Genomic DNA, 13,079 nt, shown 5'->3' with positions numbered 1-13,079 from the left:
ATGTGTTACAAGCACTTCTGAAGTTTTTCTTACTTTCAAAATTTTCTCAATGTGTAAAAATCATTTTTTTTTCAAATCTCAACGCGTTTTCAACATTATATACCGTGAAAACACAATGCCGTTTATAACGTGCTCAAATGTAACACAGGTGTCATACTTGGGATTGCACAGAGGACAGATTTTTGTGCCTGTTTGGGGTTATTTTGAGTCCTGTCCCGGCTAAGGAGGAAGTGCCAATGTGCATTTATCAGAGGGGCACGTAACAGCTGTCCAACTTCAAATTTGGTGGAAGTTGTGATAGGAGAATGGGTCAGAGGGTCGAGTGCAGACGATTAGGTGCTTGACTCTGTGGCAGGACTCAATATATCAGAAATAACTAAAATCTGCATTTTACCGTAGAAGTATAATCCCAAATACAAGATGTGTCAGTATGGACTGGTTTCAGTTTTTAAAATGTTGAAACTTTCATAAAACGTTGAACCCCTTGAATTCGTTGTATTTTAAAACTAGGAGGAATACCAGCATGCAATAACCACATAGGCTAGGAATATTTATTAACAACATTGATTATGAACCAGAAATATAACCCTTTTAAAAAGGTGTCAGTACAAGTTGGTAACAAGTCACATGAGAAAAAATTTCCCATCCCGCTCATGTATAACAAATAGAAAATATTTTAATATAAATATATGAAACATTAAAATTAGGCACTTAAAAAACCCCCCAAAAAACAAACAAACAAACAAAACCCCAGTACATCACCCAGGTATATATATGTCCATCCTCTGTCCTTCATCACATGTGAGTACCATTCAAGTAGAAAAGATCTTCAGTAACTCACACTTGTAAGATTCGACTAACGGGATCGGGTGGTCAGACTCGCTGACAAGGCTGACACATGTCATCGTATCCCAAGTGCGTGGATAGATGCTCATGCCTGATTATATGACCCAGACTCGATTATTTACTGACCGCCTCCTATACCTGAAATATTGCTGAGTACGGTGTAAAACTAAACTCATTCACTCACTTATCATACGTGAAACAGGAACTCCTCTGGACGTTTGTTACCCAGCTGCAATGACGTCTGCATGCCCACGTGGTAGAACAAGTTCGGTTCCAACTGGAACGCCGGAATGCCCGTGGTCCGCGTGAAGTTGTAAATGGAGAGGTCGGTGTGGATGCCGGTAGGTGCGGCGGCGAGGTGAGACACCAGGGACTCCACAATGTGGGAGGGGTAAAGCATGGCTTGTGTACAGCACCCCGGAGAGGGACGGAATTGATACAAATGTTTGGACACTCTCCTCAGGTCAAGGACGTTTTGCCGACCAACTGCAATAGCAGTAACCATCACGAAGACCATACCTATGAGGAAATACCACCCGTACAGTTTCACCCTCAGTCTTCCCCGAACAAGAAATGTACATATGTACAGGATGAGTACAAAACAACCCCCACCAACACAACCAAGACTTAACAAGTCGAGAAGACGAGTCAGCTCATTCGCAAAGCCTTGCCATCTCTGAGGGTAATACAGTTTTAAATAAGCGAAACTCTTATTTTGCTGCTGATCTGCATCTGGACCCAAGCGGTTCTTTAGCGTGTAGTGTAGCACTTGGGCGAGGTCTTTGTGGGCGACAGCATCATCCTCAACCATCATTATATACCTGGATCCAAGGGACTTGGCAACTTGCATGCAGTACATATAGTCATACGTCTCCTTATCATACACATCTTTGTGAAGCATTTGCCTGTAGGTGAGTGTATTGTTATTGGGAACATTAAAGTCCCACGAGTGGAAGTTTGAAGATCCATATCGCTCTGTAAATGGGAGATATTCCTTGAGATATACAGCGTCTTTGTGTGTGAGAGGTTTCAAATCAACATTGCAGACAAATACAAACGTCCTGCCCATAAATTCCACACTTTTCGCGAACTGGTCTAGAGCTGCAGCAGATTGTATAAGGTATTCTATGGTTTGGTTGGCATCTTTACTTTCAGCCCTCTTCACTGTCACTATGGATACAGCTAGGAACAATTGGTTGCCGTTTCCTGGCATGCGCGTGTAGTAAACAGGGTTGTCTGTGTAAGTGTTTTCTATGTAATGTCGTGCCCTTCTCACCCTATCTCTGTTCAGTGATGCAGCTTGTTTGGATGCCTGGGTTCTTCCTGTTGCCAGTTCGAAGTAGACAGAGAAGGGCATGTCGTGACAGACTAGTGGAAGTAGCACCAGGAACTGCAGGGAGAACATCACTACCACGGTACCAATGTGTCCTCTCTTGATGGGGCAAAGCCGAAGTATCGTTGTCCATCGCCACATACTTCTTATGGACGGGCCCGTCACACCAGTAGGTCTGCAGGAAGCGTCACATAATTTAGTCTTCAGAAAGTGTCACACACGTAGGTCTGCAGGAAGCGTCATATAATTTAGTCTTCAGAAAGTGTCACACACTTAGGTCTGCAGGAAGCGTCACATAATTTAGTCTTCAGAAAGTGTCACACACTTAGGTCTGCAGGAAGCGTCACATAATTTAGTCTTCAGAAAGTGTCACACACTTAGGTCTGCAGGAAGCGTCACATAATTTAGTCTTCAGAAAGTGTCACACACTTAGGTCTGCAGACAGTTTCACACAAGTAGGTCTGCAGACAGTGTCACAGATGCGTCATATAGGCCACCCATCACACAAGTAGGTCTGCAGACAGTGTCACACAAGTAGGTCTGCAGACAGTGTCACAGATGCGTCATATAGGCCACCCATCACACAAGCAGGTCTGCAGACAGTGTCACACAAGTAGGTCTACAGACAGTGTCACAGATGCGTCATATAGGCCACCCATCATACAAGTACGTTTGCACCAGCTGGAAGAGAAAGATGATGTTATGAAGGGTATTCATGTGCTGTTGTGGCACTCTATAAGTACTTGTGTATGGTTAAGAAATAGACTTTCTTGGACACTAATTTCATGGACTGGTAGGTATGTTACATGTTCTGAGAGCCATCAAACATTCACAAACATGGATTGGGAACTAATGTATGTGCGTGCTTGCATGCATGCATGTATGTATGAATGTATACATGCTGTGTCGCAGATAACATGTCACAGAAGCTCTGAATGACACAGATACGTCATTACAATATATATCACCTCTGCTATTTTCATCGTTAGTTCGGCCGTCTCGACCCATTCAATGGAAATTCAGCTGAAGTCGATCTCATCATCCTAGAACATAACATCACCATCAATTAAACACACACATACCCTATCAGTATCCAAATATTGTCTGTGAACAAATCAATTGATATATTTAGCTCATATCAATGACATGAGAAAACCAGAACTGGTGGTATCCATAAGTAGCGCACATTATAGGACGACCCTACCTGTGTGACGTCAGTCAAGCACACGGTAGTTAGATACGGGATAGTCTCACATCGGTGTGGGTGACCGAGTCAACAACTTTCACAGGCAAGAGCCTAATGCATGAACAGCTCAATAAATTCCGATCGGGACAGGCGTCGTCGCGTCAGGGATTTTCATAAATCACTCCTCTAACTGCTCACTGCAACACACACACCACTCACACCCTGACCAAAATTTAAAGCGTTTTAACGACAATATTTAACTTCACGCAAGTAGGTTTCCGAAAAGGGAAATAAAACACACCGTGTTTACTAAGAAAATTGTGTGTTCACGTTGTGTTGTTACATACTGTAATTTCACTAGGTGTATTTCTCACACCGGTTACGCTTATGTCAGATTTTGTCACCTCATCCTATTTCAATCAGCAATTTACAGTAGGCCTAATCCATAATACTAATAAATGCATACTTATAATGCGCCTGTTCCACACCCTAAGGCATGCTCAAAGCGCTACAGAATATTTACAATGGAGTATTTACAGCTGAAATAATTAGTAGTATGCTGTGAAAAAGTGAGTTTTAAGTCTGGACTTAAAAATGTCTTCTTATGGACGGGCCAGTACGCCTGCAGGAAGCGTCACATAATTTAGTCTTCAGAAAGTGTCACACACGTAGGTCTGCAGACAGTTTCACACAAGTAGGTATGCCATGTCACGCACGTGCCACATAGGCCACCCATCACACAAGTAGGTGTGCAGACAGTGTCACACAGTAGGTCTACAGACACGTGTGTGTCATGTAGCAGTGTAGAATGCCACATGTTTTTATCGTTGACGACGTCCCTGCTTTTACTGACTGACAGTTTAAGCGTACTTGAAACAAAACAAGGGTGTTTTAAACGACCAAGGTAAAATATGTGTACTTACTGTCAAGGTGTGTCTGTCCCGCGGACATTTGTCGTCTGTCAAGGGCAGATAACCCTTTTGTTTGTCCAGTAGTGACGTTCAGTAAACATAGATGATCGATTGGGGTTTGCCTCTGAATCAGACGTGAGATCAACAAGCTCTCTAGAGTTTGCAGAAAATAATATACTTTCAAATTGTAAGATACAGCATAAAATACTCCATCTCTATCAATCACAGACAGAGGACGTTGAATATTCTAAAGACTAATTTAGTCAAATTCTGTGTCATTAATATGATTTCCTTTTGTAAGAAATGGGCAAAATCTGTGACCTCTCTGTGAGTTCATCCTCCGGTGACCCCGAGATACTGCCATCACCCTTGGAGTTCACATATCTAAAAACTAGAGTGCACCTGTCTTCCGTTCTATGTGCACATACACGTGACCCCGTTATACTGCCATTTGTATTAAAGTGTACTTCGTCCACCTTCTATTTACACCTGTGACCCCGATATACTGCCCTCACCCTCACCCGTGTACTCCGTCTACCTCCCTATTTACAACCCGATATACCAGTTCGTCGTGAGCTTGCTTTAGTATTGAAGTTCCCGAGGTATTGTTCTACTGTCTTTCATAGTGTCTGTGCATGTCTGACTTCTTGTCCGAACTGTCTATCTTGTCCATGTGTCCGAATTATCTATTCGTGACCGTTTGCCTCGGGCGGTGGGGTAGCCTGGTGGTTAAAGCGTTCACTCATCACGCTAAAGACCCGTGTTCAGTTCATCAATGGTTACAATGTGTGAAACTCATATTCATATTTTGCATCTGTCTGGACACCGTGATCTCATCGAAATGTAGAACTTTTTACATAAATGTTTACTTCAGCATACAACAGAACGAAATAATGTCAGTCGTACCAGGACGATATGTTTGTTTGAAAATAAACATGATCCAGAGATGACACGTGACATATTCTTACATTAAACCTTCATTCATAAACCCTATAACACAACAAAGCAAACAATATATATTAACAGTTACATAACGTACATTAAACTTCGGTTAATCCAATTTACAGGAATTATCTGATTTTAATTCGTCATACTCGTATGTTCGTTGTCCACATATTCGTCTAATTTGTCCAATGACGTCTGATATATCGGTAATGAAACATTTCTGATATATTTGACGACGTCTGATATGTCTGATGATGCTTGTCATGACCGATATGTCTAATTTGTCAGCTGATGTCTAATTTGTCAGCTGATGTCTGATTTGTCAGCTGATGTCTGATTTGTCAGCTGATGTCTGATTTGTCAGCTGGTATCTGATTTGTCAGCTGATGTCTAATTTGTCAGCTGGTATCTGATTTGTCAGCTGATGTCTGATTCTTCCAATGATGTCTGTTATGTGTGATGTCTTCTGATGTCTGAGTTTTCTAATGTTATGACTAACATTTCTAATGGTGTCTAATTTGTCTAACGGAGTCTGATTTCTTTCTTGATTGTCATTCATTCTTCATTTTGAAGTCTGAATTGTCTTGCATTGTGTGACGATGCCTCATTTGTCTTGATAGAGAGTTTCTTATATACTTGCTGTAGTTTTGTGTCTTTGTTTAAGGGAACATCAACTTATGTTTGGAGAGTCTACTGCTTCTGGTTGATACAAAATTGAAAGTTGGAAATTCCGTGTGTGTGTGTGTGTGTGTGTGTGTGTGTGTGTGTGTGTGTGTGTGTGTGTATTTGCGTGCGTACATTAATATTTTGTAATGTGTTATTGATGTTACATTTGATCCATATTTGCCATGTCCAAAGCCTTCATGGTTTGAGTAGTCTTTCAATAAACGTATTGTTTAAATGTGCCATTGTATTCGCTGTGAAGCTGGATCAGGCCATGGCGATACTCATGCCTGACTCAATATCTATATAGGACACGATACAGCTGCATAATGGAATTGATTCATCACGTTGCATCCTATGGGTCATAAATAAATTAATACACTCGCGTGTCATATTGATCTAGCTAGGAAATCATTGCTCTTTCTGAAACCTGAAGCAACAGCATACTCGCTTGTGTATCCGACACCCTCTGTTTACCAGGGTGAGTGAGTTCAATTTTACGCCGCTTTACGCAATATTCCAGCAATATCATATCATCTACGTAATAAAGACAGACCACCACGCACATCATATATACTACTCGACTACACACAGACCTCCACGTACTATACATAGACCTCCACTTAATACAGACAGACCACCACGCACAACATATATACTACTCGACTACACACAGGCCTCCATGTACTATACATAGACTTCCACTTAATACAGACAGACCACCACGCACAACATATATACTACTCGACTACACACAGACCTCCACGTACTATACATAGACCTCCACTTAGTACAGACAGACCACCACGCACATCATATATACTACTCGACTACACACAGACCTCCATGTACTATACATAGACCTCCACTTAGTACAGACAGACCACCACGCACAACATATATACTACTCGACTACACACAGACCTCCATGTACTATACATAGACCTCCACTTAATACAGACAGACCACCACGCACAACATATATACTACTCGACTACACACAGACCTCCACGTACTATACATAGACGTCCACTTAATACAGACAGACCACCACGCACAACAGATATACTACTCGACTACACTGCACACAAATGTCCACGTACTACACACAGACCTCCACTGATCTCCAGACCTTCAGACTGATCTCCACGTACAGCAGGGTAACCCCCACTTACTACACACATACCTAAGGAATATTAACACGCATGTCACATCAGCACATATGTAAGATCGAGTTATGGCACTGTCGCACGAATCCTCTTGCAATTAAAGACCGGCTTCCTGTAAATGCGTACGAATTGAGAAACAGGCAGGCATTACGAACAAGCGAGAATGAGTGAGAATAATTTTATGCCGCTTTTAGCAATATCCATGCAATATCACAGTGGGCGACATCAGAAATGGGCTTCACACGTTCCACCCCTCTAGGGAATCAAACCTTGGTCTACGATGGGACGAGCAAGTGCTTTAACCACTCGGCTACCCCAGCGGCCCGTTACGTACAAATCTTGAAATGACAAGACTTACTGCGCCCCTACTTTTGTTGATTTTGTGAAGCGTTATCAATAGTCTGCCCACATTATTTCCCCATCCGCAATTTCCACTGCTCATAGCGCATGTACTGATCAGAGTATTATCACATACAGCTCACTGCATAGTACTCACAGCACTAGGAAGAAGCGTGTTGATGGTTTACCAAAAGGGTAATTCTCCTACCTCCCAGAGCTGGGTAGAGTGAGATTTCTTAGTTCTTTGTTGAAAAGCACTGTTCCTCACGCAATGTTTTCACTGTACGGTCGAGTCGTGCTTCATCATGTTGTCGAGGTGTATGATCCGTGTTAGGATCGGACAACGTCTGCTTCATGCCGATAACATACGGAAAGTCAGGCGACTACGGCGACAGCTTGTGGCAAGCGAACTGTGCATAAACCGACGGAACAATTTACGGTGAGTATTAAAGCATTCATCCTCCTATGGTGGAGACTAATGTTAACTAAAGCATCAATGCACCTATGTTGACAATTTGCGCGAGTAAAGCACCGATACACTTAGGCACGTCAGTAAAGAACCCATACTCTACGGTGACTGGGCATGTCAGAAAAGCATCCACACATCTACGGTGACCACGTACGATAAGTAAAACATCCACACAACTACGGTGACCACGTACGATAAGTAAAGCATTCATACCTTCACGGTGACAAATTATGGTAAATAAAGTATTCACATGCCCACTTGGCAATAGCATATACGGAATATATATATATATATATATATATGCTTACAGATATGGTGACAACGTACGTAAGTAAAGCATCCGTACATCTACGGTGACAACATATAGCAAATACATCGTGGTTAAACCAGTTACCTACCTGCAGCTATCGAAATACACTGTAGCACTTCTTTCCCACCGAAATGATCACTAGGATTTAGAAAAAGACATATCTGAATATATTTATGAAAATGCAGTAGGATACTAACACATATGGGTGAACGTTACTGTTGTTTTGATGGGTGATATTAACAGTCGTGCTGCATGCGTGGAAAACACATTACGTCCCTTCCGCACGACTTCCTCGTGCATCACGGGAACAAACCTGAGCAGTGCGCGAAATCGTTTCCAAATTTTGCTTGCCAGTCCGACTAGCTATGCCTGAAAGTTACTAGTCCACGAAATGCTAACCCACTAGCACTAAATTTGAATGAAGAAACTAATCAAACTATCATAAAAATACACGAGAATAAGACATTATCGGCAAACACGGGTTTCATCATTGATCTGTCAATAATATGATCATTTTATCAGACCATATTCTTCCATGATTTAAAAATATGTTATAAATTTACAAGTCTGAGAGTGCTATATTTATAAAATAAAACGAAAATTCACATCAGAGAGTTTGGAAATGTACTGGCCCGGCTGAAATTTCCCTAACCATGAGCGACTTTTATACACATTTTGAACTTATGCACAGTGAGTGAGTTTAGTTTTACGCCGCACTCAGCAAAATTTCAGCCATATGGCGGCGGTCTGCAAATAATCGAGTCTCGACCAGACAATCCAGTGGTCAACAGCATGAGCATCGATCTGCGCAACTGGGACCAGATGACATGTGTCAACCAAGTCAGCGAACCTGACCACCCGACCCCGTTAGTCGCCTCTTATGACAAGCTCAGACACCATTTATGACAAGCATGTGTTGCTGAAGACCTGTTCTACCTCGGGACCTTCACGGGTCACTTATACACAGGGATTATGACTTCATTTATGATGTTAGCCTAAGGCAAGATTCCCTCTCTAAAGGCTATAGGTTACGTAGTGCATATATATACACGAGAAGACACGCAGATATCAACTTTAAACTTCGCACAATGAGATAAAAATGTTATTGGGAAAATAACAGACATATCTGAATGCATTGGTCAAAGGGAGGTAACTGGATTCGCTTGCGTTGTTTGCTTTTTTGCTCTCAATGAACTGCCAACATGCACCTGAAATTACACTACAAGTGTGATCCGTATGTTCAAAGTCTAACATACGGAAAAAGATTAATTTTTCAATATGAACCCATTGCACAATGACCCATTGTCTGGTAGCTATGGTTACAATTGATTTGTGCACTCTTACGCTCAAACGTGCAGCATAATGTATTGTTTCGCCTTTCGAAACAGCGAACCGTGATAATTCACGGACTATCCCTTAACACAGGTGCCATAACCTTTCCACTTTTTGACCTGCCCGTGAGATCCGTGAAGGTCCGAGATAGACTAGGCCTTGAGCAACCCATGTTTGCCATATAGTGAGTGAGTTTAGTTTTACGCCTCACTCAGCAATGTTTCAAGTATATGACGGCTGTCTGTAATCGAGTCTCGACCAGACAATCCAGTGATCAACAGCATGGGCATCGATCTGCGCACCTGGGACCCGATGACACGTGTCAACCAAAGAGCGAGCCTGATCATCCAATCCCGTTACTCGCCTCTTACGGGCAAGCATAGTCGCCTTTTATGCCAAGCCGAAGGTTCTTAAGGGTTGCTGAATGCATGTTCACCTTCACGGTGTGATAAAAGAATAATTGATGACAGCTAGAAAAATATCTTGGATGAACTGTATCGTTTCTGGCGTTGCTGACGTCACGTTCCATTTAAGAACATGCTCGTCTTCAAAGATCCTCCTGCCAAACTTAGCCTAAATGTGTAATCTTTAAATTGCTGTAATGGTCCAGACTTTACCATTATGATCTAACCTACAAGCACAAGTATGGCAAGAATATATACAAAGAACTTAGTTAAACGTATATCTCACGGGTGAATGAACCCCGATCGTAACCCTTTGGAACATATCTGGGACATTAATGGTCGTGTTGTGCAACAAATGGACCCTCCTGTATGGATCCTGATCCAACTGGAAGCTGCTTTACACGCTGAATGGCGCAGACTGCTCCTTCAGAGGATCAGGAAGCTTACATGTGGTATAAGGAGGAGAGTGTTGGCTGTCATACAGTCACATGGAGGCACTGACCTTGATAAAGTCAACATAAAACATTGCAGGGTCATGCTTGCACAGACATTTTTGTTTATAAATCAGTTGTTGTTTTCTAAATGAGCAAGTAGCATCATAAGTACAGCATTGATTCCAATCATTTTGCCATTTCTAATGAGTCAAAGAATCACACGGAAAAACATGAGTACGTGTTGAAAACATTTAATTGCAAATATACAGGTGTGTTTTTTAAAATTTCATTGTCTAATATAATAGCCATTGCCAGCCAGGGTTAAAAGGACACAGCCAATTGCGGGCTGTTAACAGAGTAAATCTATCGGACCTCAAGTTGATCCTTAATTGCATCGTCATGCAGGTTTATATGACCACACAGTTAAACCATTTGTTACTGTTTGTGGATCTTGAGGCCAATCTCCCCTTATATAATCTAAATGATTATACTAACTGTACAAGAAGTCAGTGTTGCATGAAACGTACTGATAATATGTACACACAGGGGAAGAGATTAGCAGACGTGGGCACGAGCCAATGTACATAATAACAGGGGTTCAAAATGTTGTTTTAAAGCCACTTGCCACAGAGCAAGTGACTTTAAGAAAGTAAACTGTCTTCACTAATTTTTCCACTTGCCCTGATTTTTATGACATAATTATGATGATGAAGTTATAAAAGAATAAATCAACCTGGTATTTGATGTTAAAGTTTACTGTACTATAAGCGAAAAGTGATAAATAGTAAAGAAAGATAACCCTACTTTATTATCGTTGTGAAATTTAATAGCTACATTTTGAGCAGACACGAAATAAAATTCAAGTTTATATGCAATAAGCGGAAAATATCAATCAGCCTACGAACAAGTTTTGATTGCCCGAAATGAAAACCGACTTGTCCCGGGCGTCGGGCGATGAGATTTATGAACCCTTGCTATTATCTGTACATCTCATCTGTTTCATCGCCTGTTTCTTGCTCACTTTATTGTAGACACATGAAGCACTGGCCTCTTGTACAATTAGTATATATTCTCATTGATGTATCGTGTTTGTTTCAATTCACCTGACGAAGGGGCGAGGGAAAGCCCAGAAGCGTTTCGACATACAATAGAGAAGTTGTCAACCAGGATATTTGACTTTTACTTAAAAACGAACTTCTAAATGCCTCTCAAGAACGTTAGTGATAAAGGAATAAATATATACACAGAAACGTGTTTCTCATTAGTAGACAAGTTTGACTTCTACACAAAACTCTCTTCACTAATTTTATGTCAGGCTATCAAATGAATGCAGGGTGATTTACTTGCAGTGATAGAAATTGTTATCCTTAGATAACAGGCAGAGATAACATGTAGTAACCCAGGCAGCATATGAGAGTTAGGATGTTGAGGTCAAGATTAAGTCCAACTGCGGCTGGTAGACGTGTTCTAGAAACTTTTACACTGATTGACACTGCTGTTAGTTTACATTAAATCGAGGCTACCAACAACACGGTTGTGATAGTATGCTTACAGATTTCGAACCATATAAACAGTGGTAAACAGGGACGTTTATGGGACGTGACTTGTTTTCGAACGGTAGCGTCTACTCGCGCTATAACGAGTCGGGTTGGGTGAAACATCGTAAATGGTGCAGGGTGGGACTTAAGGTCAGATCATGCAGGGGTGGATACAGCTGTTGTGAAATGGGTGGTAGTGTGTGTGTGTGTGTGTGTGTGTGTGCGTGCGTGCGTGTGCGTGTGCGCGCTCACTATTGAGAAAAGGAGATGGGGGGGGGGGGGGGCGACAGTAAACACAAGTGTGGGTGGGTGGGTGTCACACTGCATTTTCTCCGGAGTTTCTATGCCCATGGTTCCTGTAACAAATGATTTGGACAAACATTGCAAACACTCGAATGATAGCTTGTGTTTAAGATACAGTTGTCTTAAATAATTAGTCACAGACATGTTTTACGACTGTCAATCGAGATAACAAAAGATATTCTTAAGTGTCCGTGAACACGATCATGACGCTAATACGTGAGCTTCATGACCTACATAGGTATCTAACAATATGACTCAGTAGACAACTAATATACCATCCGCGAAAAAAGAACATCATTACCTTTCAACGACCCTTCTTCATCTTTCTGATTCCAACAAACGAATTCCACGCGTTTCCTTTAAGCTGCCATATCCCATGCAGTGAGAAGACGACCATAAAACGTGTCCGTTGACCTCATAAAACTCTCCCTAATAAATTCAGCGATAAGGTAAGTCGCCTTGAGATGCGGGTGTGCTCATGAAAAGGTCACTCTATCTTCGTGCGATAACATACGGGACTCGGTGGTGCTGTACAGAGTGATCTCAGCTCTAGGTTATCGTAACTTGTAGTTGCATAATGCCATTCAGGTGAGGTCAAATCTTGAGCAGGGACCGGAACACATGGCTAGGCCATCGTGCTCTAAGCACTACTGGAGAAAAATAATTTTTTACATCTCACTCGGCTTTATTCTAGCTTTACGGCTGCGGTCTGTGAACGTTCGAGTCTGGACAAGACAATCCAGTGATCAACATCATGATTGGAACCAATGACATGTGTCAACCAAGTCAGCGAGCCTGACCTCCCGATCCCATTAATAACCTCTTTCTGAAAACCAATTCTAGCACGGATCTTTGATTTTTTGCATAGGATATCATTAAAAATAGTCTGACATTGCG

At 41.7% G+C, this 13,079-nt stretch overlaps 1 protein-coding gene across 10 annotated transcripts; it reads right to left on the bottom strand.

The window, feature by feature from the left end:
* Positions 1 to 537: 537 nt before the first annotated feature.
* On the bottom strand, positions 538 to 12,619 carry LOC137294125 (post-GPI attachment to proteins factor 4-like). 10 transcript variants are annotated; one of them, XM_067825089.1, is made up of 6 exons: positions 12,484 to 12,611; positions 8,260 to 8,309; positions 7,601 to 7,802; positions 4,289 to 4,400; positions 3,148 to 3,222; positions 538 to 2,860 (listed from the first exon to the last, which is right to left on the bottom strand). In XM_067825089.1, exon 6 carries the CDS (start codon positions 2,318 to 2,320, stop codon positions 1,034 to 1,036), a length of 1,287 nt encoding a protein of 428 aa, XP_067681190.1. In that variant the 5' UTR covers positions 2,321 to 2,860; positions 3,148 to 3,222; positions 4,289 to 4,400; positions 7,601 to 7,802; positions 8,260 to 8,309; positions 12,484 to 12,611; the 3' UTR covers positions 538 to 1,033. The 10 variants fall into 10 exon arrangements, with proteins under 10 accessions (XP_067681190.1, XP_067681193.1, XP_067681191.1 ...); XM_067825092.1 differs by lacking the exon at positions 4,289 to 4,400 and having other exon boundaries at positions 12,484 to 12,619; XM_067825090.1 differs by lacking the exons at positions 8,260 to 8,309; positions 12,484 to 12,611 and adding an exon at positions 8,369 to 8,446.
* Between the last annotated feature and the right edge of the window lie 460 nt (positions 12,620 to 13,079).

This window comes from Haliotis asinina, chromosome 8 (genome assembly GCF_037392515.1).
Source record: "Haliotis asinina isolate JCU_RB_2024 chromosome 8, JCU_Hal_asi_v2, whole genome shotgun sequence".
In the NCBI taxonomy this organism is placed as follows: domain Eukaryota; kingdom Metazoa; phylum Mollusca; class Gastropoda; order Lepetellida; family Haliotidae; genus Haliotis; species Haliotis asinina.
Note: the sequence above shows the minus strand (reverse complement) of the source record. Positions and strands in the feature narration are given on the sequence as shown.

Excerpts from the sequence above, each read along its gene's own strand:
- LOC137294125 (XM_067825092.1), bottom strand. The coding sequence starts at position 2,320 with ATGTGGCGATGGACAACGATACTTCGGCTTTGCCCCATCAAGAGAGGA.